At 35.9% G+C, this 18,796-nt stretch overlaps 5 protein-coding genes across 8 annotated transcripts; 4 read left to right on the top strand and 1 right to left on the bottom strand.

Annotated features, from left to right (window-relative positions):
- Window positions 1-12: 12 nt before the first annotated feature.
- AT2G35360 (ubiquitin family protein) lies at window positions 13-1,969 on the top strand. Of its 3 annotated transcripts, NM_129088.4 has the most exons (7): window positions 13-337; window positions 423-555; window positions 655-731; window positions 808-886; window positions 987-1,096; window positions 1,259-1,323; window positions 1,613-1,969. In NM_129088.4, exons 1-7 carry the CDS (start codon window positions 218-220, stop codon window positions 1,704-1,706), a joined length of 678 nt encoding a protein of 225 aa, NP_181079.1. In that variant the 5' UTR covers window positions 13-217; the 3' UTR covers window positions 1,707-1,969. The 3 variants fall into 3 exon arrangements, with proteins under 3 accessions (NP_181079.1, NP_001323506.1, NP_001323505.1); NM_001336554.1 differs by having other exon boundaries at window positions 70-337; window positions 987-1,323; NM_001336553.1 differs by having other exon boundaries at window positions 131-337; window positions 987-1,969.
- A 4,764-nt stretch (window positions 1,970-6,733) lies between these two features.
- Window positions 6,734-9,978, top strand: PLL1 (poltergeist like 1). Its single transcript, NM_129087.3, has 4 exons — window positions 6,734-8,754; window positions 9,006-9,119; window positions 9,197-9,452; window positions 9,530-9,978. Exons 1-4 carry the CDS (start codon window positions 6,901-6,903, stop codon window positions 9,655-9,657), a joined length of 2,352 nt encoding a protein of 783 aa, NP_181078.2. The 5' UTR covers window positions 6,734-6,900; the 3' UTR covers window positions 9,658-9,978.
- A 383-nt stretch (window positions 9,979-10,361) lies between these two features.
- Window positions 10,362-10,828, top strand: AT2G35345 (uncharacterized protein). Its single transcript, NM_001084539.3, has one exon. It carries the CDS (start codon window positions 10,444-10,446, stop codon window positions 10,741-10,743), a length of 300 nt encoding a protein of 99 aa, NP_001078008.1. The 5' UTR covers window positions 10,362-10,443; the 3' UTR covers window positions 10,744-10,828.
- A 64-nt stretch (window positions 10,829-10,892) lies between these two features.
- On the top strand, window positions 10,893-11,265 carry AT2G35343 (uncharacterized protein). Its single transcript, NM_001349589.1, has 2 exons — window positions 10,893-11,049; window positions 11,198-11,265. Exon 1 carries the CDS (start codon window positions 10,949-10,951, stop codon window positions 10,973-10,975), a length of 27 nt encoding a protein of 8 aa, NP_001336516.1. The 5' UTR covers window positions 10,893-10,948; the 3' UTR covers window positions 10,976-11,049; window positions 11,198-11,265.
- A 12-nt stretch (window positions 11,266-11,277) lies between these two features.
- MEE29 (helicase domain-containing protein) lies at window positions 11,278-18,752 on the bottom strand. 2 transcript variants are annotated; one of them, NM_129086.4, is made up of 28 exons: window positions 18,598-18,752; window positions 18,193-18,299; window positions 17,980-18,110; window positions 17,666-17,857; window positions 17,475-17,546; window positions 17,243-17,329; window positions 16,862-16,895; window positions 16,698-16,752; window positions 16,330-16,389; window positions 16,159-16,230; window positions 15,909-15,972; window positions 15,692-15,771; window positions 15,500-15,567; window positions 15,339-15,393; window positions 15,173-15,230; window positions 15,020-15,088; window positions 14,777-14,845; window positions 14,345-14,434; window positions 13,925-14,011; window positions 13,695-13,810; window positions 13,548-13,614; window positions 12,422-13,462; window positions 12,281-12,343; window positions 12,078-12,201; window positions 11,904-12,004; window positions 11,754-11,816; window positions 11,556-11,628; window positions 11,278-11,448 (listed from the first exon to the last, which is right to left on the bottom strand). In NM_129086.4, exons 2-28 carry the CDS (start codon window positions 18,287-18,289, stop codon window positions 11,402-11,404), a joined length of 3,135 nt encoding a protein of 1,044 aa, NP_181077.3. In that variant the 5' UTR covers window positions 18,290-18,299; window positions 18,598-18,752; the 3' UTR covers window positions 11,278-11,401. The 2 variants fall into 2 exon arrangements, with proteins under 2 accessions (NP_181077.3, NP_001323587.1); NM_001336552.1 differs by lacking the exons at window positions 17,666-17,857; window positions 17,980-18,110; window positions 18,193-18,299; window positions 18,598-18,752 and having other exon boundaries at window positions 17,475-17,571.
- Window positions 18,753-18,796: the final 44 nt, after the last annotated feature.

Below are 18,796 nucleotides of genomic sequence, written 5' to 3'. Positions count from 1 at the left end.
CCAATGTTTTGGAGTTTTTTATACTCTCTGAAACCTTTGGGGTTAAAAGTGGAATTAAAAACATATGTAAGGACAGATATGAAAATATTGAAAACTCAAGTCGACTCTCCGTCATCGGAGAAGTAGCAAGTGAGAAAACAAACTCTGTTTTTTTCAATTCCCAAATTCGAAACCCTAATCCTCAATTTCTCATTGATTGCATACAATTCGTGGTGAGATGATGAATTCAACCGAAGAGCTGAGCTCAGATTCAACCAACAATGGCACCGTCGAGATCACGTACAAAACCATCGGCCCAGCTCGGCCGTCTCAAATTCGAGTGGCGTCTCATATCAAAGTAAAGAATTTTCTTCTTCTTTATCTCTCTAAGTGAATTCCTTTGTACGAAGGGAATGATTGATTGATCCTTGGGCTGATTTTAGATTCGTGATTTGAGAAATGCAATTGCGGAAAAGGGTAAATTTCCCGTTTCAACTTTAAGGATGATTCTTCGTGGAAAGGCATTGCAAGACGAAGAAGATGGAGATGATTTATACGTTACGCTCAAGGACCAAGGTAAACAGGTTCTGCTGAAAATGTTATAAGCATCAATGCTTATCTGTGTTTGTTAAATGCGTCTTTAGGTTATGCACAAGTCTTGATTTTATTGTGTAGATTCCTTTATTGTTGCTGTAATACCAAATCCACCAGCTGGAGTTGAGTCATTTGATGATGATGATGATGATGATTTGGTAAAGAATGGTTTCTTAACTGGTAAAGAATGGTTTTTTAGTTTCTGTCCTTATAAAATCTCTTTTGGCATTGCAGAAGTTTAAACTCCCACCGTCAGCAAGCCGGTGGAAGAGGAAGTTATACTACTTTCTGCGTAACAAGTTGAAGCTGCCAGGTGAGAACTCTTTAATCTTTGATATGTGCATCATCTGCAATGTCCAAGAACTTATGAAACAAATAGTTTATTGATCTGTGGTTGTGTGATGATCTTCTAGATATCATTCTTATGGGACTTTTCTCTTTAAGTCTAAAGATGTGGGTTATTATCACCTTGTGGTTTATCTTGGCGCCTATTGCACATCGGTGGGATCTGGGCCCTATATTTGTAAGTCATCTTTATCTTCAATGTCTGGATTCCTGAAAATGCCCAACGTTTTTGCAATGCCATTGAATATGAGACATTTTGTATAGAGAGGTAGTGTCTCTAACAAGTCGTTTCTGTTTAATCTCCTTTGATGGCTTTCTTTGTTATCACGGGGGGTTTCAGATACTAGGGACTGGATTTTCAATCATCTTGCTCAATCTTGGTAAACGACAGCCTGGTGATGTTAGGTATGTACATTTCTAAAAACACTTAGCCTCCATTGATCTGACTGACATAGCAACTCATTTTCCAGATACCAAATTATATAACACTTATCTAAAACGTAAACATCATTGGTAACTTGGAGATGTGAAAAAAAAGTCTTAGGATTCTGGAAGCATAAGATTCTGCTAGTATTCTTATTAGCTGTAAAGTGGTATCCTCATGAGTATTGTTGAGTTTTAGGCCATGAAATATCTTCTCTTTTGAGTGTTAGAGCTGAATAAGTTCGATCTTTTTTCATGCTTTCTTTCGCAGTGCATATTCCATATTCAACGAGGATTTTAGAGAGCTTCCAGGTACATATAATGCAGATCGTATAGACCGGGACATACGAGCAGGCCAGATGTAATGCATATTTGCATCAAAACCATTGCTTGGTAAGATTCACACAACAGACGAAAAATACTTAATACCCAATGTGCAACCAAGAGATCAGTTTTTTGTCCTGTCTGATTGAGACACAACACAAAGCATGACAGTACTTGAGACCAAAATTCCTATTGATGTACATGATCTAGCTAGTCTTTTAAATTCCATGATCAATGGTCCGTGTTGTACTCGAATATTGAGATTCCCTTATATTAAAGAAATAAAGTGTGATAAGTTTTGTCATATTATTATTATTATGGGTGTGAAAATGAGTTCTAGGTCAACTTAGGTCCCATCAAAACTTGATTGAGCCTTAGGTGTGAAAAAGATTCAGTAACCAAATCTGCTTTCCTAGTGGTTAAGTGGGTGACAATTTCCCTGACTTATAAACTCAAGAAAAAAATAAAATTTATTCAAAAGTCTATGAAGAATGGAATTAAGATTAATATTAAATAACATTAAAAAGGTATGCATGCCCTTTAACTTACATATATACACAATCTATACGCGTTTCTGATTTAAATTCAAATCACTTTTGCTTTTTACGGATTTGGTGAAGAAAATATATATACCTATAAAGTAAGCTATCTTCGTGGTAGAAATTGGAATTTAAATTTGTATTTTCAGGAATAATAAACATTTGTGTTTCATAAAGGGTTTTCTTGGCTATGACTTATGGATTGTGATTTGTGAGTAGTTGGGAGTGGCTTTGCCAATTCTTGACGGCACGTAACGTTTAAGGAAATGTCAAACTTCTCGGTTATCTACAAGATAATCTATATAATAAATTGTCATATTTTTTGGTATAATTTGAAAGGTAAGTGTGATAATATTTTCGTATCGCATAAGACAAAAACAATAATTTCAGTAACTTTCCAATGAAATATGTACATGTCTAAAGAGTTTATGACAACATTAGGCAAAACATGATCAGATTACTTTAATTTAGATTCTGAAGTGTATATATGGATAAGTTTGAATATGTGTAACCTAAATCGAAACAAAAGCCTGAAATCTTACTTGATGAACAAAATAAAAAAGTTATAATAGACAAAAAATAATAATAATTTAAGGCAAAGGGGGACAAGACAAGAAGTCTTAGCGGGAAAGGGAATCCGACAAGTATGACGTCGTTTCAGCGAAGGAGTCTACGAGATAGGTCCCAGTTGTCAAAACCTCGTTGACTATTTTTTATTTGTTCTTCACCTCTCGTGGACCCTACGTTGCCTAATCTTAGTTAAGTCACCATTGTTACGACTAATTTTCATAAAATTAAAATACAGAAGACTGTGACCTTTCCATAATCATAATCTGGCATGAATATACGGAAGTCTTTTATTCTTAAGCAAAACATGTACTTTTTGCGATTTTAAAAGGTTATAGAAAACTTATTTGTTTTTTTCTTGCCAAACTACTTGAAAGTAGATTGTTCCAACTTCCAATCAATGAAAGAGTTAACAAAATCAACCTTTGCAAAACAGATTCTAAATATATGAGCTAAATAGTATTTTTGACATTTAAAAGTTAAAACGATAGAAAATAAGAGAAATAAAAACTACTAAATTTATCTATGAAATAAATTAAAATTCTTTCAATAAAATAGATAAAACTGGTTATTTCGTCAGTTTTGGGATCATTCGAAACTAATTTAAAATTGTTCGTTTCAGAACAAGATATCATGTATATACGTAGTCCAAATCACGGTTTTTAGCTCCGAATGTAGGTATAGGTGAGGTTTTTACTCTGACACTTTCTTGTAATTCCGACCAAAAACTACACCTAGAAAATTTCCAAGTTGAACAATCTTGGGTTCCCTTTCGGAAGGAGTTGTCAAGTGTAATAGCAATATTGCGGGGAAGTCAAAATTATAGGATTGTGAAATTGGTTGGATTCTTTGTCATCATAGAAGAGAAGCAACATGGGTTGGGAAGATTTAATGATCTTTTAAAACCGAAGCAAGAAGTTTTGAGATGAGTGTGTTAGAAGTGAACAATAGCAAATCTTTTAGAGTGACATATCATTGGTATCTTGCAGGATATCCTAGTAATTAAATACGTCTTCTAGCTAGCTTATTGTGTTTCATACCGGACCGGTCGAAACATAAGCAAATGAATATATCGGTTAATGCATCACATTTTAAAGCACCATATATATATTGGGAGAATTTCTATTTAGAACAAAATTTTACATTAACAGAAGGACACAAATTTTCAGTTGTGCATCGAGTATCCAAGAAAATTTTGAAACATTGGACCGGTCATGGTTGTATATATAGATGATAAAACTAACGTTGTGTAGATCTTAGGTTAAGAATTTGTTAATTATTCCTTTTTACTGTGTTATTGACTCCAATCCTGTGGAATGATTACAATACGTGATATTGGTTGGCAATCTTAACGATGTATTAAAATCTCCCAAATTACAAAAATAACAAAAAAATATATGAGATAAAAATAAATGTTTTAGTTTGGAGTGAATTTGTTAGTTTTGTAACAGCAGACGAGAAATAGCAGTAAAACCTTATACGCTTTTTTTGTTCCACGTTAACATACAGTCATATTGTATTCAGAATCAGAGAAAGACAAAAGTGGGATGAATATATAATTATTTATTTTGTGATATTTATGCATGCTACTATTAAATAAATGACAAAGCTAATTAATTAGGATTCTATAACAAAAACCAGATTAGTGTATCTTTTTTCTAAGCATAATTAAACATCACAAAATCCTTTTTTTTCTCTAACCATATAATTACAATTTTATTAGTTGTAATGTATTTGGAGCTAGTGTGATATGGATTGGTCTTCTTTTTTTTTCCTTTTCTAAGTAACGTAATTTTATTTAACAACATATCATGTTTAAGACATAATATGTTGTTATAAAAGTGACGAGATATACAATGATACATATAACGACATAAAAACAAAATCTAAATACAAAACAACATAAAATGTAACGTATGCGGACTGACAAAAAAAAAACTTTTGACAATTTTTGTAAAAGTATGCGTTATATCTTTAAATAACGGTTATAAATACAAATTTTATTAGTTTTAAACTATTTGGACTATCATATAGATTAGTCTTTTTTTTCTCTATGTGACTAATATAATTTTTATTAACAACATGTCATGTCTTTAACGTGACTTATGTATAAAAATGACGAGATATTCAATGATACATATAATGGCACAAAACCAAAATTTAGATGCAAAAACAACAATATGTAACGTACGTGGACTGACACAAAAAAAAATACATTTGACAATTGTCGTAAACATATGCGTTATATCTTAATGAATGGTTATAGATATAATTTTAATTAGCTGTAAAAGTATTTGGGCTATGATATAGATTAATTTTTTTTTTCTATTCTGAGTAACGTAAGTTTTATTAACAATATATCATGTCTTCAACGTGATTTGTTTATAAAAAATGACGAAATATTTAATGATACATAGAACTACATAAAAATCAAAATTTGGATGCAAAACAACAATATGTAACGTATGCAGACTGATATAAAATAAAAAAAACTACGCTTGATAATTACTGTAAAAATTTGTGTTATATCTGACAACTAGTATTAGTTATGAAATTCTTCGGAAATCAGTTCGAAACTTTCCGACTAAAAGTTTTGTCGGAAACTGTCGTCGTAATTTGCTATGTTTTCTTGTAATATATGTATTTATATGCGTTATACCTTAAAATAGCGATTGTATATGGTAGCATTAATTTTGTTGAATTGGTAAAATTTCTAGTGGAATTGGCTGTTTTTTTGGAACACATCATTTGAATGGAAATAATTTTATGTGCTGAAAATAATATATTCAGAAAAATATGACAAAAAATTGATGGAATAAATTACAATGTGAGGAATTAACCAAAATAGTTGGCGAATGGGTAAATAAGTGGTCAAGAGAGCTAAAAACATTTACATATACGAACATGTATTGAAGAAATGAATTTAAAACTGTAATTGTTCAACTTTTCATGTTGTTAATATGATAATTATATTTAATAACTCTAGTTTTGAATTAGTTTGTTAATAATTATTTTGTCTAATAACTTTTAATTATTTGGGTATTTACCTTATTTTTTTCTTCTGGATGAAAAAAAGAAAAACACAAAAGGATATAAATATGAAATTCTCAATGTCCCAGAGACCGATGAGCGCGAACAAAGCAAATGACAAAAAGCTTTGTTAATACAAGAATCCTTTAAAACCATGCCTCGATTTCCCCATTTTGACCCTCCCCTTTTCTTTTTCCCTTTTTTTTTTCTCTCTATGACCAAAAAAAAAAGTGATGAATAATTTTTGCAAAAGAGATTCTTTTCTTCAGACTAATATTTTAGTTCTATAATATAATCTGTATTCTATTGATCCAAGTAATTATTAGTTCAGAACTTTATTAACGCGATGTCTCGTGGTGTAAAAAAGTTAATAATGTGAACACTTCGACTTGTTCTAATTATAGCAAGTTGATTACTGAAGTCAAAAATAATTTCTAAGTTCGACTTTGTGATTTTTATACAAAAAAGTCTAGAAGCAACTGTGATCGAAATAAAACGAATACTCTATTTTACTTTAATATCACTAATTATATGCGAGCAAATTGGTCTTTTTAATCTTCTCTCTTTTTCTTTCATAAAATATTTCAGATTAAAACGCAAAGATTATTTTTTAATTAAAATATCATTAATATCTAAATAGTCACAAATATTAAATTAAATATTACATACAATTTTTTTAAAATGAAGCACAAGAAACCTCTAAATCATTTTATAAAATAGAACGGTTGGAATATTACTTAGTACTATTTAGTCAAACAATTCATATATAATTCGTTTATAATATTATTGGCTTAGTTTAAAAAGATAATTTGTAATTAAGAGAGAATGTTAGTGGTATTTACGTAATCAAGTCACGAAAGAAAAAGAAAGTTAAAAAAAGAGTCAAAGTTTGTGCTAATTCGAAACCACTAAAGTCGTCTCAGCTTAAAAAGAAAACATATTTTAAATCCAAAAGAAGACGACAAAAGTCTCGCTCTCTCTTTTTCTTTCTCTCTTTCAATTCAAAATCTCCCCATACATTTTTTGTTTTCTCTTATAAAAGATTTTCTCGACAATCTGCAAAAAAAAATAAAAAAGAGTGTTTTGAAAATCAAATGTGATGGGAAGTGGATTCTCCTCCTTGTTACCTTGCTTCAATCAAGGTCACCGTAACCGCCGTCGTCACTCCTCGGCGGCGAATCCCTCTCATTCCGATCTGATTGACTCTTTCCGTGAGCCGTTGGATGAGACTTTAGGCCATTCTTACTGTTACGTTCCTTCTTCTTCTAATCGCTTCATTTCTCCTTTTCCTTCCGATCGATTCGTTTCTCCTACTGCTTCTTTCCGGTTATCTCCTCCGCATGAACCGGGTCGAATCCGAGGTTCCGGATCATCCGAGCAGCTTCACACCGGGTTTAGAGCGATTTCTGGTGCTTCTGTTAGCGCCAACACTTCCAATTCCAAAACTGTCCTTCAGCTTGAAGATATTTACGACGATGCCACTGAGAGCAGTTTCGGCGGCGGCGTTAGGAGGAGTGTGGTGAATGCCAATGGCTTTGAAGGAACGTCGTCGTTTAGTGCTCTTCCGCTTCAGCCCGGTCCGGATCGCTCGGGTCTCTTCATGTCCGGTCCGATCGAAAGAGGAGCCACTTCAGGTCCGTTAGACCCGCCGGCCGGAGAGATTTCGAGATCTAATTCCGCCGGTGTGCATTTCTCAGCGCCGCTCGGTGGTGTTTACTCGAAGAAGAGACGGAAAAAGAAGAAGAAGAGCCTTTCCTGGCATCCGATTTTCGGCGGGGAGAAGAAGCAACGGCCATGGGTTCTTCCGGTGTCGAATTTCGTCGTCGGTGCTAAGAAGGAGAACATTGTGAGACCCGACGTTGAAGCTATGGCAGCATCTTCCGGAGAGAACGATTTGCAGTGGGCATTGGGGAAGGCAGGAGAGGATAGAGTGCAATTAGCTGTTTTTGAGAAGCAAGGATGGCTCTTTGCTGGAATCTACGACGGTTTCAATGGACCCGACGCGCCGGAGTTTCTGATGGCTAATCTCTACCGTGCTGTTCATAGTGAGTTACAGGGTTTGTTCTGGGAATTGGAGGAAGAAGATGATAATCCAACAGATATTAGCACTAGAGAGTTAGAGCAACAAGGTGAATTTGAGGACCATGTAAACGAAATGGCAAGTTCGAGCTGTCCAGCAACAGAGAAGGAAGAAGAAGAGATGGGAAAGAGATTGACGTCTTCATTAGAGGTGGTTGAAGTCAAGGAGAGGAAACGGCTATGGGAGCTTCTGGCAGAGGCTCAAGCAGAAGATGCGTTAGATCTTTCAGGTTCTGATAGGTTTGCATTTTCGGTGGATGATGCTATCGGTGCAGGCAATGCTGTGTCTGTGGGAAGTAAGAGATGGTTGCTTTTGTCAAAATTGAAGCAGGGTTTATCTAAACAAGGAATTTCTGGGAGGAAGTTGTTCCCATGGAAGTCTGGTGTGGAGGAAAATGAAACGGAGGAGGTAGATAATGTTGGTGTGGAAGAAGGGGTTGATAAGAGAAGGAAGAGACGAAAGGCGGGTACCGTTGATCATGAGTTGGTTCTAAAGGCAATGTCAAATGGTCTTGAAGCCACAGAGCAAGCATTCCTAGAGATGACTGATAAGGTTCTCGAAACCAATCCTGAGCTTGCATTGATGGGTTCGTGCTTACTGGTTGCACTGATGAGAGATGATGATGTGTATATAATGAACATAGGGGATAGTAGGGCTCTTGTTGCACAATATCAGGTAGAAGAAACGGGTGAGAGTGTGGAGACAGCAGAAAGAGTAGAAGAAAGACGCAATGATTTAGACAGAGACGATGGAAACAAAGAGCCTTTGGTCGTGGATAGTAGCGATAGTACAGTGAACAACGAAGCTCCTTTGCCGCAAACGAAACTGGTTGCCCTGCAGCTAACAACAGATCACAGCACAAGCATCGAGGATGTAAGTCTGACCTTGTGAAATCTCTTCAGTGTTTTTTCTTTGTAGACTGTAGTTGCTTGGTCTCTTGATCTAGAATGTAACAGTCTAATTGTTAAGTAGTTTTGGAATGCTCTTGACCATATAGTTGTTTCTGCATTCCCCATCATATCCGCATTTGTAGGATACTATGGATCAGATGAAGTTCCTTAGTTTGATCAGTTCTGCTTCTTGCAATGTTCTTGTTGCATGATAATTTCCATTGATGAACTCAGGAAGTAACAAGAATAAAAAACGAGCACCCCGATGACAACCATTGCATAGTGAATGACAGGGTGAAAGGACGGCTTAAGGTGACCAGAGCGTTTGGAGCGGGATTCTTAAAGCAGGTTAGTCAATAATATCTTCACCTTACAATCGAAATATCCATCACTCCGTAATTCTCATAAAGAATGTGAATTTGCAGCCAAAATTGAACGATGCTTTGCTGGAAATGTTTCGAAACGAATACATTGGTACGGATCCATACATATCATGCACACCTTCCCTTCGTCACTACCGGCTAACAGAGAATGATCAGTTTATGGTTCTCTCATCGGATGGATTGTACCAATACTTGAGCAATGTGGAAGTTGTTTCTCTTGCCATGGAGAAGTTTCCAGATGGAGACCCTGCTCAACATGTTATACAGGAACTTCTAGTCCGTGCAGCCAAGAAAGCTGGTAGATAAAACTTGCCTTTTTATACACAACTGAATATCTGTGCGATATGGTTTGATGATTGATTGTTTTAAAAACAGGAATGGATTTTCATGAACTTCTCGATATCCCGCAAGGAGATAGAAGAAAGTATCACGATGATTGCACTGTATTAGTGATAGCACTTGGAGGAAGTAGGATATGGAAGTCATCAGGAAAGTATCTTTGAGACCATAAACCACACAGTTCGATGAAGCCAACAGATAAAAAACGCTCCTTATAGATTAACTTCTTTTGACTTAATGCAGCATAAGATCAAAAGGGTGCCAAGTTTTCTTGCTTTTTGTTTCCTTAGGAATTTTGGGTCAGATTAGGTGGGGGTGTTTTATATTTTGTTTCTTTGTTGAATAGGGTAGGGATTGGAATAGCGGTGAAACCAAAAACAAAAAAGAGGATATGTAATTTGGGGGGGTGGGGACAAAAGGGTAATATATAGAACATTTTCCTCCTGGGAAAAAAAAATTAAGAAAAAATACTATTTTCTTCTCTGGCTTTCTTAATCGCATACTGTTCCTCTTTTTATATATTTCAATTTTAAGTAGAACCTTGCTCCAAATTACAATTGTTTGTGAACTGAAATTTTTTATTCATATAGGAAAATACAAACAATAATGTGACTATTTGCTATTAGAAAACTAGATAAGCACATATGACTAATAGTTCTTGGAGGCAATTAGTTTTCGTTCTAGTGTTCGGAAAATCATATTGTTTTAACTATTAAGTCGTATCAATCTCAGTTGATTGTTGTAGTAAAATCTCAATATCGTGTAATTTGTTTATTTTTTGTATACCGTTTCACTACGCATAAAGTATATTGTTTAACTTATCTAGAGCCGGACAGCATGCTGTTTTCTAACTAACTAAAAACGGCTTTTTTAACTCACACCACGATCCAACTGTTAATATTCATAACGAGACAAAAACGTTCTCTCTTTTTTCTCCCACTTTTAGAGAGATGAACTCTGTTTCTCCGACTAGATTTTTCAGTAAATCGCCGTCTCGTATGACTCGAGCTTTTGTCCAGCATCTTATGGCCCTGTTAGCCAAGATTGTTGGCTTCCGTCCAGAATCAACTGGCTTCCTCAGCCGTGATGTCCGGCTTCTCTCCGACATGGATGGTTTCTTTAATTCTCTTTGGTCGGCTTCCGTCTGGAATCTATTGGCTTCCCACGCAGTGATGTCCAGCTTATCAACTGACATGGATGGTTTCGTTAACATCCTTTGGTCGGCTTCCGTACTTATTTGCTTTGAATAATTTTATGGGATTTCTCATTGGTGATTTCAATTTAGTGAATTTTCACTAATCAATTGTTTTCACTGATTTATCCTTTGAGTTTCTGGTTTTTTCATATGTTATATCAGATTTTCAGGAATTATCCTAGTGATTTGCAGTTTTAATTGAAGAGAAGAAGTAGAAGAACCGAAGCATACTATCAATTCCCTTTAGCTGTTATCCTCTTATGGACTCCAATTTTGTTAAACGGTGAAAAACCACAAGATTTACTGAACGAAAGAATATCGACGGTGACTCTTGTCACCGGAATCGGTGGTGTACGGCAAGGTTAATGTCGGTTTGTGATGGAAGCTCTCTGTTTGTTCTAATTGAAACACGTGTTAGTGATGGAGGCTCTCTGTATTTTCCTCTTCATTAGGGTTATGTTTAGGCTCATGCTGGGCTTTAATTAATTTTTGTAAAATCATAGTTACAGGGCTTTTGTTTATATTAGCCCATATTGTTGGTTCAGTACTTCAGTTCAATAAAATCCAACTTTTGTGAGAAAAATAAAAAAACTGTTAATATTCTTCTATTAATATAAATATCTAAGTTAATTAGAGGGGGTTATATGCAAATCAACAATTTAGCAAATATCGTCATTCTCAGTTTCTCCATCATCTTTGTTTGATCAAAGTTGCTACACCACAGCTCGGCCACTGGTTTTGGGCATTTTCTTGGATGTAGCTGCAAAAAAGATACATCATGGGATGAGATTATTTAATATTAGAGATGGATTCCGAATTCATAGAACCAAGTAAGGATTAGACGAAGAGAAAGCACAGTATTATTACCATCTTCAACGTCCTTGAGCTGATAATAGTGTGGAGCTATCTCAATCAACCACTCGGGTTTTAACTCTGTTACCTGCATTTTTTAAGTTAAAAGAACAAACCCGATAAATGAAACCAGAAGAATCAACCCAAAGAAGGCTTTGGTTCAGAATGATCGAAATGTGGTTTACAAAGTAAAAAACAAAAACAGAATTTTACCTGTCGCATGTATTCCTTAGAGGTAAGGACTAGTTGATGATATACAACCCATCTCGGCAATACCTAACAATATTATCGGAGAAGGATTCATTTGTTTGATTTCTCTATTTTTTAGTTATATGTTTTCAATGAGTGAGAGTTAAACTAAACCTGAGATAAGCCAGAGGCTGGATGTATGTGTACGGTTTGGGGATGCTTCACTGTTCGATATGATCCATTCTTCTGTAGCTTCGCAGTGTGTGGAAAGAAACCTGAGCATAAGTATACAACTGCTTTAGCAACAACAAATATAGCTTTTTATGAACTGGAGATTAAGAAATTTACCAGCTACAATGGATTTTCTTATTGAATCCAACTCATTCGCGTTTGAGCTAACGTCTATTTCAACTCTCTCGAGAAGACCCTCCAACTGATCACGGATATCTCTGGCTCTTTTCATACTCCGAACCTATACACATAGGATTCAAAAACCCATTCTATAACTATAACCAGAAAAATAAGAACAGAGGATGATGCCATATACATACCTGAATATAGTTCTCGTAGCACCATTGTGTTGAGTAGTTCGTTTCCTTCCACGAATTGTAAATCTTTCAGAAAACAAAGAAGACATATTAATAAACAGTAAGACTGCAAAGAAAAACAAAGTAGGGGAGAAATGTACAGACCTTCAGGAAAGCAATGTGATCACCGACATTTCCAACGTGAAAATTCTTCATTGCATTGTCAGCGTGAACTTGCTTGTCCTTGGGGCGGTAAAAGATAGAAGGCCCGATGGACAACATAGCAGCAATTGATATAATCTCATCGGAGCATTTGTATTTGTCAGAAACAACAATCATCTTCGACAACATTGGATCAAGAGGAAACTCTGCCATCCGTCTACCAGCTTTAGTCAATTCGCCAAGCTGATTGAGAGCACCCAGAGCAAAGAGCAGCTCTAAGGACTTTATAAGAGCTTCAGAAGGCGGAGGGTCCATAAAGTCAAAGTTCAGCAGATTATGAATACCAAGACTCTTCAAAGAAAGCACCACACTAGCAAGATTAGTCCTTTGTATTTCAGGTACGGTATTGTCCTCCAAGTCATTGTAGTAATTAAACGCCGTGTACAGGCGGTAACACTTCCCTGGACTGGTTCTTCCAGCTCGACCAGTTCGTTGAGTCGCTGAAGCCTTAGAGATAGGCGTTACAAGCAAAGATTCCATCCCTGTTCTAGGGTTATAGGATTTCATCTTGCTAAAGCCTGGATCAACGACATACTTTATACCATCGATGGTCAATGATGTTTCAGCAATATTAGTTGCTAGCACGACTTTTCGTGCCCCTTCAGGAGTTGGTTCAAATATTTTTGCTTGGAGCTCACTTGGAAGGTTAGCGTAAATTGGGCATATAATGAGTTCGCGGATCTTTGTACCCAAACCTCTTATCTTGTGCTTCAAGTTCTCTTCTACGGCTTCAATTTCCTCTTGACCTGGGAGGAAGACCAAAACATCCCCAAGTGGCTCCTTCACATGTATCGTAAGCACAGTAGTTATTGCTGCGTCCATGTAATCAGCTTCAGGTGCAGTAGTAAAGCAAATGTCAACAGGATACCTTCTTCCTGGGAACCTGAAGATAGGGGCTTGGTCAAAAAAATCAGAAAACTTCTCTGCATCCATGGTTGCACTGGATATCAATAACTTCAGATCAGGCCGAGCCCGTGCTATATCCTGCCATAAGAAGAGAGAATCAGAACATATCCAAAGATCTAACTCTAATTGAATAATGTAAAAAGATAGCTAGGTATCTACTTGCCTTCACTAATCCAAATAGTATGTCGGTGCGCAAAGTTCTTTCATGCGCCTCATCCACGATGATAACACTGAAAGGTTCAGCTATTAGTAAGTAAAGAATATATCACATGCCCCATGCTAAGACAAATTGGCTAGGAATGTTGATTACCTGTAACTGCCCAGATCTGGCTCACCAAGCAACTCACGCAAAAGCATTCCATCAGTCATATATTTCAGAATTGTTTTCTCAGACGTACAATCCTCAAATCGAATGGAATAGCCGACCTGTGTCAAGCACCACCAAAGATTTAGCTTCTTGCAGTGTATGCTTAAACAAATGTGTAACAAACAATTTCCAAAAGGAAAAATGTTAAGACGACTAACAAAAAGAAAACGTACCTCATGCCCAAGTTTACCACCCATCTCTTGAGCAACACGAGCAGCCACACTCATAGCCGCAACTCTTCGAGGCTGCGTACAACCAACCTGCCGTATGACAAAATAATTAGGGTGCTTAAAAATAAGTTTATGCTTTACCAACATCTGCCTTTTTTGTTTTTATACTTTCCAAATCATCTGGCCACAAAGATTATGCACAAAGGCAATCCTCGTGAACCTCTAATAAGCTAGCTTCTAAAATATAAAGCAGAAAACTCTAATAAACGGGCTATACTTGCTTGTGGCAACTTTGACATGCTAAAGCTCTCGACTACAGAATAAATAACACATCATTTATTGATGACACTTAAATTCCTCTATTAAATGCTTTACAAGCATATCATTTATTTGATAATGTGCTTCAATTAAGGTCAAGTGTACCTTTCCAAGCTTTGTGTAACCAGCTTCGTGAAGATATTGGGGTATCTGTGTAGTCTTGCCAGAACCCGTTTCCCCCACAATGATAAGAACCTGGTCAGTTAAAAATGAGGGAAAAGGGTTTGAATCATACATGTCACAGAAGAAATCGTTATTCAAATAAAAGAAAAAATATATGCATTTTCATAATGAAAAACTTTAATCCACATCAATAAGATATGCTAGCTTTTCTCATACATGTTCTCTTATCAAAGTACTTTTTATTATTTAATTCTATGTCATAGACTTAGATGCTGTCAGGATGAAATTTGGTCCTTATGGATTGCTAGGGAAATGTGACGAAATGATTTTGTAAATGTACAACTTTCCTTGGAAATTTGAGAGGAAAAATCAATAACTTAAACAAAAAATAAGTGACATGAAAGTAAGAATCACCTGATGATCTTTCACAGCATTAAGAAGTTGATCACGATATGTATAAATTGGCAGAGCTTTTCTATCCTCCTGATTAATTCATGAATAACATAAAAACATGTCAGAAAATTTATCAACTTTTCCCAGGGAACTTCAAACATGTAGACATACAATTATTCAGATGTTTTATGGCAAGGAAACATCTAAACAGTGCTCCAGCCGTTGAAATTGATGAAATAGGACAAGCTGAGAAAAGAGGAAAACCTGAAGCATATGAAAAGCCGATTTCCCAGCAGAATCTTGAGATGGTTTAGCATGCATTTCATCTTCATACTGTAATGAAAAAACGAGTGGTCAGCTAAAACTCCGTGCATAAAAAGAAATACTACAGGCATAAATAGGTATCATAGTCAATACATTATCACCAGCCAACACAGATGCCTTTATGAAGTCTATTTGGTCTTCAAATACAAACCTGCAAAAGTAATTTTCATGGTCAAAAAGATAGCAAGGATAATCAGTCGAAGGTAAAATTTGAAATCAAAATATAACACGAGTAGGACAAAAAGGTAACAAATCTTACTCGTAATTGTCTGAGACCTCCTTATTCTTTGCACCAAATTTTAATGCTGCGTTTTCTGCATGAAAATGTCATTTAGTTAATATCACAAATGATGTCGTTTAAATAGAGCATGCATTTAAAACAAGATTGGTCATTGGTAAAAGCGCTAAACAGAATACTACCAATCTGATGGTCCTCCCAAGCTTCTTGCTCTGCAAAGGGGTTCATTTTCTCTGCGGAACCCATGTCCCTAATCAAATAAGATAATTTAGAACATACGTTAGCCTTTTACAACACAAAGAAGAGTGATCTTTAAAAGTGTAAGCAAAGTAGAATGTTATGGATTCCAAGTCATGCATTCTTTCTCATCTCACCTGTACCGTTGTACAGAAACAGCAAACCTCTTCTCCTGATCAACACTTCCCTGTTGATCATATGCATCCGGCATTCTATACTGTACTCCAACGAGGTTGAAAAAAAAGAGATAAGTACAAATAATTCAGAAGAAGGAAAACTAAAATCATCAAGAACACTTGAAGCATTCTAAAAAATAGCCAAAAAGTTAAGAAGGGTACAGTAAGATGCAATTACCTCTCCTACATTATCTTCTTCTTGTGTACTTTTCTTTATGAGCTCATAGATTTCTCTCTTGTATCTGTCAAGATATCAGATCGACCAATGCTCAATTATATTAGCCAAAAATTAACAAATCCTAGCAAATCAGAATAAACCACAGCTTCAGATTGTAACAAAAAAAGTCCAAAAGTAAGCCACTACTGTGACTTTTTATAATCACCAAAGCAACCAAGCTCCATCTTGGTGCAATAGATGTCTTAATTACCTAAATTCACGAATTTCTCTTTCAGTGAGCTTTTCATCTCCAAAAAGGTATGGTTCATCTTCTATATCATCCCTGTGAAGAAAAGAGGAGAAAGGAGAAGTCAATTTAGGATCAACAGTATAATTAGGTACAGAACTTCCAAGGAGAAATATAACTCTTAAAGTCATGTACTTTAGCTCTAGTACTTTCTTCTGTTTCCTTTTCTTCATATATTCTTGCCATGAGAATTTCCTGAATCAGCAAAACATAATCAATAACAATGAATGAGTGAAAAGACATTAAAGAGCTAATTTTCAAACATTAGGACGACTAGTAAGAATTGTTAATGAGGAGACAGTTGACAACGTCAATAGTTCTTAACTGGCAACTTTACATGGTATTTCAATTACGGGAATAAGATTTAACCCACAAGTATCTTACATAGTCAATCATGCCATGTTACTGTATTTCAATATGGATGGATATGTTTATGGCTATCTCAAAGAGGAACCATCACAGACCGATGCAGGGAAGAAAAGATTAGGTAGAGAACGAAGTACCTTAAGGATTCAATATCACCCTTGTCTACAGCACTATCTCTTCGAACAAACTCTTCTGTTTTACAATCGAAGAATTACTAAATGAGTCCAGCAGAAGAAACAAAATTTTGGTTTCACACACAAAGATGCTTATACATGTTCAAGTGAGCTATAATAGGCCGTACCTTGCTCTTTCTTTGACATTTTTGGCTCGGTTAGCTGTTCATTAAAGAAAAGAAAGGGACAGGTCAGTAATAAAAAGATCAGATAGCAAATAATAAATGGATCAATGAATCCTCACATGCTTTTCGTTAACTAGCAAAAGCATCCAAAGAATGCAGGATTGAATGGCATATTAAGTGTAGAGATTTGGCAGTTCTGTTATCTAACTTAACCAAGTTGAATGAGATAACTAGTTCATCTTGTATATTGTTTCCGCAAAACTGAGCCAAAACAAGATGTCAAGAAGAGAACGGATAGCTTGTTCCTTGTGAGGTATGCAAAGGAAACACATAAGAACTACTAAAAACAGGATCTTTTCGGTGCACATAACAGATAAGACATACCTTTCGTGTCCGTGCAGTATCTCGTTCTCTTAGGTGCTGCTCTAGTTCTTCTCTCTCCCTTTGGTCACGTAATCTTTCCTCTTCAGACTGTGCCAATTATTTGTGATTAAAGCAGATTTTCAGAAAAACAATTATGAAAGCAGGTATTATCCACACATAACTATGTTTTTCCTAAGGATCCAAAACATAAATAAATTGCAAACACCCTAATGGTAGCCACTAGTAAATATACCTCAGTGCCATCATCCTCGTCTTCGGAAACCTTTCTCCTAACATTCCTTTTGTCCTCTCTAACAATCACTACCTGCATTGTTGTTTAGTCAGAAAGGATACCACATGATTAGAAGAGCTATGGAGCTATATCTTACCATAAATAAAATAATGGAAGTCTGTCATTGAATAGAAAATATCAAAATAATTTGCCTCATCATCGTCGTCTTCCAATTGCTCACTTTTCTTCCTGAACCTCTTTTGGCCTTTATCTGACTTTCCGGTTTTCGAAGCAGATTGTTTCTTCACATTGTTTTCATCTTCATCATGATCAGCCTCTAAAAGGGAAAAAGTTTTCTGCTTCTTCAACAGCATCGCTGCCTCTGCTTCCTGTTGCTGGTAGAGCTGAAAAAAACAAGAAAACCAACCAAATTATGACTCTGTTTATGTCATACATTCTTTACCAATAGCAAGAATCAACAATATATCTACTCAGAAAAGAGCACGAGAGTCATTGAGGGCCTCACATTCACTCCAGGGGTTTTCCGGGGAGCTCTAGCATAAATTTCTTCTGCGAACGCGCGGGTATCACCGGACAAAGAAAACCCGCATTCCACCAATTCACGGACGAGTTCACCTGGTGATTTTGATTGTTTAGCTGCAAGAAAAGACAAACTCACTTTGTCAACAACAATCATAGCTAAAAATTGCTTGATCCAAAACGGAACACCAAGATTTACCCATTGCAATTAGATACTGCACGACAGCAGTTTGTGAAAAGCCTAGCAGAACCATCAACTTGTCCGAAACCCAGGTGTTCAAATCATTGCTCCCCATTCTCACTGCACTACAATCATAAACCAACACCACGAAATCAACACAGATTTCGATTATCAGAAGAGCTATAAATTTCAAATCACTTGTTTCAGAGATACAACAGTAGAGTTAGAGAGTATACATAAACTTCTCTAACCAAAAAGGAGAAAGTCCCCAGGAATTGAATTCCGAGAGAAGACAAATAATTTCAGAATGATCGAACAAGGTAGAAACCCTAAAAGATTAGGGATAAAAACTTAGAGATCTAGGTTTTCTGAAACTCGAAGAGCTGGAGAAGGAGGATGATGATAGGTTATGAAGAAGCTTACCCCAAGACGCCAAGTAAGAGGAAACGAACGGCGGAATGTATCGAAGAAGTACTCACCGGTGGCGACTCAAGTCTCCGAAGGCGGATTCTACGTCGAATGTTTTTTCGCCGATTAATGTACTAACCTCTATTTATACGTACGTACGTAATTCTGTAGTGATTTTTTTTAATACATAGATTTGAATTTCCGTATTTTGATT

Source organism: Arabidopsis thaliana, chromosome 2 (assembly GCF_000001735.4).
Source record: "Arabidopsis thaliana chromosome 2, partial sequence".
Classification (NCBI taxonomy): domain Eukaryota; kingdom Viridiplantae; phylum Streptophyta; class Magnoliopsida; order Brassicales; family Brassicaceae; genus Arabidopsis; species Arabidopsis thaliana.
Note: the sequence above shows the minus strand (reverse complement) of the source record. Positions and strands in the feature narration are given on the sequence as shown.